General features: G+C 44.5%; 1 protein-coding gene across 1 annotated transcript; it reads left to right on the top strand.

The window, feature by feature from the left end:
• Positions 1–2,261: 2,261 nt before the first annotated feature.
• Positions 2,262–3,377, top strand: LOC311114273 (somatostatin receptor type 1-like; the record flags this gene model as incomplete). Its single annotated transcript, XM_084189531.1, has 1 exon — positions 2,262–3,377. The coding sequence occupies one exon, from the start codon at positions 2,262–2,264 to the stop codon at positions 3,375–3,377; it is 1,116 nt and encodes a 371-aa protein (XP_084045657.1).
• Between the last annotated feature and the right edge of the window lie 1,486 nt (positions 3,378–4,863).

A 4,863-nucleotide genomic window follows, 5' to 3' on the forward strand; every position in this document is an offset into this window, starting at 1 on the left:
CTTTGCTTGACATCATGGGAAAATCAAAAGAAATCAGCCAAGAATTTTTTTTTGTAGACCTCCACAAGTCTGGTTCAACCTTGGGAGCAATTTCCAAACGCCTGAAGGTACCACGTTCATCTGTACAAACAATAGTACGCAAGTATAAACAACATGGGACCACGCAGCTGTCATACCGCTCAGGAAGGAGACGCGTTCTGTCTCCTAGAGATGAACGTACTTTGATGCGAAAAGTGCAAATCAAACCCAGAACAACAGCAAAGGACCTTGTGAAGATGCTGGATGAAACACGTACAAAATTATCTTTATCCGCAGTAAAATGAGTCCTATATCGACACAACCTGAAAGACCGCTCAGCAAGGAAGAAGCCACTGCCCAGTGGGTCAGAAGTTTACATACACTCAATTAGTATCTGGTAGCATTGCCTTTAAATTGTTTAACTTGGGTCAAATGTTTTGGGGAGCCTTCCACAAGCTTCCTACAATAAGTTGGGTGAATTTTGGCCCATTCCTCCTGACAGAGCTGGTGTAACTGAGTCAGGTTTCTAGACCGCCTTGCTCGCACATGCTTTTTCAGTTTTGCCCACACATTTTCTATAGGATTGAGGTCAGGGCTTTGTGATGGCCACTCCAATACCTTGACTTTGTTGTCCTTAAGCCATTTTGCCACAACTTTGGGAGTATGCTTGGGGTCATTGTCCATTTGGAAGACCCATTTGCGACCAAGCTTTAACTTCCTGACTGATGTCTTGAGATGTTACTTCAACATATCCACATCATTTTCCTTCCTCATGATGCCATCTATTTTGTGAAATGCACCAGTGATGATCCTAACTGACCTAAGACAGGGAATTTTTATTAGGATTAAATGTCAGGAATTGTGAAAAACTGAGTTTAAATATATTTGGCTAAGGTGTATGTTAATAATAAATAATAATAATATGCCATTTAGCAGACACTTTTATCCAAAGCGACTTACAGTCATGTGTGCATACATTTTTAAGTATTTTAACTTCCGACTTCAACTCTACCTCTTATGAAAACTCAGAGTTCTTAGAGCCAGAGCTCTTCTGGTGTTTTGTTTGGAGTTACTTTAGAGAATAGACAAGTGATTGCTATTTTGTGTTTTTTTACAGGCATCCTGGAGCCGACTCAAAGAAAATGGTAGTGTAAAGTATCCCGGGGAAGGGATCATATCAAAAGCCAGTGACTTACATGTACTTATTCAGCCGGAGTGTAGCGACTGAATGGCCACCCGTGAGAACCCGCTCCCCTCTATCACCACAGAAACAGAAACATGGAATTGTGAGAGTGCAGAATTCCCCACAGCACCTCTTACCAAAGACCACTCCTGAAGAGTGTGCCATTCAACCAGCTGGGATAAACCAGACACAACAGGGCAACGCCCAACCACTCCAGGTCCAATTCCTTCCAACAGGACATTCTAATCAAGAAAAAGGAATGTTCTCCCTTGGCCAGGTTCCTTGTATTTGAATGAGACCCATAAACCTTGCCCTGATTTAAATGGAATAAAAAGAACCACCTGCAAACAGATGGGTAATAAGATGTGAGTTTATTTGTGAATGAATATGGAATGTTACGCATTTGGCTGCCAAGAATTAATCCATGGATGAGGGCGTTTCAGCCTAAGGACACAAATTGCTTCAGTGCCCTTGTTGGTCAGTGGAGAGTAAAAACTACCAAAGCTGGGCTTTATAATGAGAAATCCATGAGAAACAGAGCAACATGAGAACTGAGAGACTCAAGGACTCTGATTTAGTTTAGGTTAACCCTCTCTATGTCACATGTGGACCGTGAGATTGGAGAATAACACTTTACAGACATTACATTCTCTCCTGTCTCTTCAGAGCTGCACCTATACACTGCTCCTTCATCACTCCTTTTGACCCATTTATCAAAGGAATATAATGGAAGTCAATGACACTTTAGCGACTAACACCCGAAAATCAGAAGTGAACTTTAGGGTTCCATAGTGAGAAGAATTCTGCTCTATCCATCCTTTTTGACACAATTATGAAAGGAGTTTAACAGAGATCCATGATACATCACACTAAAGCAACACTTTGGCGTTAACAGAGAGCCAGCTAAGAGCATTGAGAAGAGTACTATATTCTACAATGGGACTGAGAGACTCACAGCAGTAGCTATGGCAGACTGAACTGAATAGAAAAACATACACACCAAGTCATATCTTAGTTCCAAGGGGCCTAGGAGAGGGAAAAACGGAGGTAAACTGGTAAAATGGAAAACATGGCCACCAACATGACCGGTGACTACCCAGCATACCCCACCGGCCTCCCCTACAACTCCAGCCTAGACTATGAGGATTACGACCAGGAACTCGATGCCAGTAATATCATCATCCCCTCCATCTACGCCCTGGTCTGCTGTGTGGGTCTTACAGGCAATGCCATGGTCATCTATGTGATCCTCAAATACGCCAAGATGAAAACTGCCACCAATATTTATATATTAAATCTGGCAATTGCAGATGAACTGTTTATGTTGAGTGTTCCGTTCTTGGCAACATCGGCGGCTGTACGTCATTGGCCGTTCGGCTCGCTCATGTGCCGTCTGGTGTTGAGCGTGGACGGCATAAACATGTTTACATCTATCTTCTGTCTGACGGTGTTGAGCGTGGATCGATATGTGGCCGTGGTTCACCCTATCAAGGCTGCTCGCTACCGCCGTCCCACCGTGGCAAAGGTGGTCAACGTCTGCGTGTGGGGCCTCTCGCTCCTCGTCATCCTCCCCATCATCATCTTCGCTGACACAGTACCGGCGCAGGATGGCGGCGTGGACTGCAACTTCCTGTGGCCTGAGGCTGCATGGTCAGTGGCATTTGTGGTGTACACCTTCCTGCTCGGCTTCCTGCTGCCTGTAGGTGCTATCTGCCTCTGCTACTGCCTGATGGTGGCACGCATGCGGGCGGTAGGGCTCAAAGCCGGTTGGCTGCAGCGGAGGCGCTCAGAGAAAAAGATCACGCGGATGGTGTTGTGCGTTGTGGCGGTCTTCGTGCTCTGCTGGATGCCCTTCTACATCGTCCAGCTGGTCAGCGTGTTCCACCACCCCCCCGACGCCATGGTCACCCAGCTCTTCGTCATCCTGAGTTACGCCAACAGCGGCGCCAACCCCATCCTCTATGGCTTCGTGTCCGATAACTTCCGCCGGTCGTTCCAGAGGATCGTGTGTTTCCGTTGGTTAGAGTCTGGGCTGGATGGGGAACAGGTGGACTACCGTGCTGTAGCTCTGAAGAGACAGGCCACCAATGGACAAAAAGACTTCCCTAAGGACTGTCTGGCATCTGATATGGTGTTCCGGAATGGGACATGCACCTCACGCACTACTACACTGTGACTGGGACCAGTAGTTGTAGATGATAAAATACAACGCCACACAGTGAGTGATGGGATAGGAATGTATGACAATGAATAACACCACACATAAACAATTAGCGGGGCCAGTGGTTGATGAGGATGACCCATGTCTTTGAAAATAAATTAGATGTTCACTTACTGTATGCTGCTCTCAAGTGTGACAATTATTATTTGTTTTTCCCACTGGATAAAGATTTTTTTTTAACTGTGTAGCACAGGAGAATGTATGCACAAAATAGAGATGTTAGATGTCAGTGTGATGGTTGACTACAAGCCAAGTCAAGTGATGTTTCTCGTACTGAGGTGGTGCAGCTTTGACAAGTTTATACATTTGAATTGGTCTTTTACCTGGAGTTTACAGTACATGTGTTGGTTTGAACTATGTCCTTCTGTCTGTAAATCTATTTATTGTACTGTATATGCTATATAATTATGTATTTATTTATTTGGAGTTGGACGATGAGCCGAAACTACCTATGCTGTTTGGCTTAAGTACATGGGCAATAATTGAATAATTGACAGAATCATACATTTGCCACAGTATTAATGCCCAATGTATATGTTGAGTACTGCTGTGTTCTCTCTGTTGCTTTCACTTGCTCAAACACATTCATACAAGCAGCCCAAAGGGACAACTGTAAATAACCAAGCTGAAATAAATGTTTAATTTGGAAGTGTGGTGATCATGTTTCGAAAGGAACGGTACACTGATGGTTTTCTCATTCAAACTCGGTCAGTAGCACAGAAAAATGCTCTCCACATTTTTTGAAAGGAACTGCAGTCAGTGTGATAATTTTTCACATGGGCTTTGTGAGGCAGAACACTCCTCTGACACACATGCACACACACATACACACACGCGCACACACACACTGCCTCTGACAGACACTCACAGATGGTATCGCCCACAACTCAGCAGCAAGATAACATTCCTACTGACACAGCACGGGTATGGGGTAGAAAGAAGTGAAAGATGTCTGTTCCACATTATACTGTGATTGTGAATACTGAATTGACCACAGTGGCAAATGAAGGCATGCAATACCTGTTGTCACAGACTGTTCTATGATTATAATGGATAACAGGCTTGAGGCTTAAATGATGCCACATTATTTCAGGTACTGATCTGTCCAATCAATTTGCCTCGCATCGCTTATGGAACGATATCGCTGTGGAGATGGCGTAATGAATGAATGAGATTGTGTCTGGCTATTATCCAGGTCGACCTGGCCAATCAGGAAGCTCCATCCACATTAACGCTATGTCATCACTGTATCTAATCTAGTTTAGCCATGACAGCAGGGCAGAGCCTCGTCCTCACACACACACACACGCGCGCACACGCACACACACACACACACACTTTAAATTACTCTCTCCAGATGGCCTTGTTTAGCCTGTGATTAGTTTAGCTGCTGATTCAATGAGAGCAGCTTTATTTGAATGGACTCTAAATAAAGTGACTC

This window comes from Coregonus lavaretus (assembly GCF_964263955.1).
Source record: "Coregonus lavaretus genome assembly, contig: HAP1_SCAFFOLD_4753, whole genome shotgun sequence".
NCBI lineage: Eukaryota > Metazoa > Chordata > Actinopteri > Salmoniformes > Salmonidae > Coregonus > Coregonus lavaretus.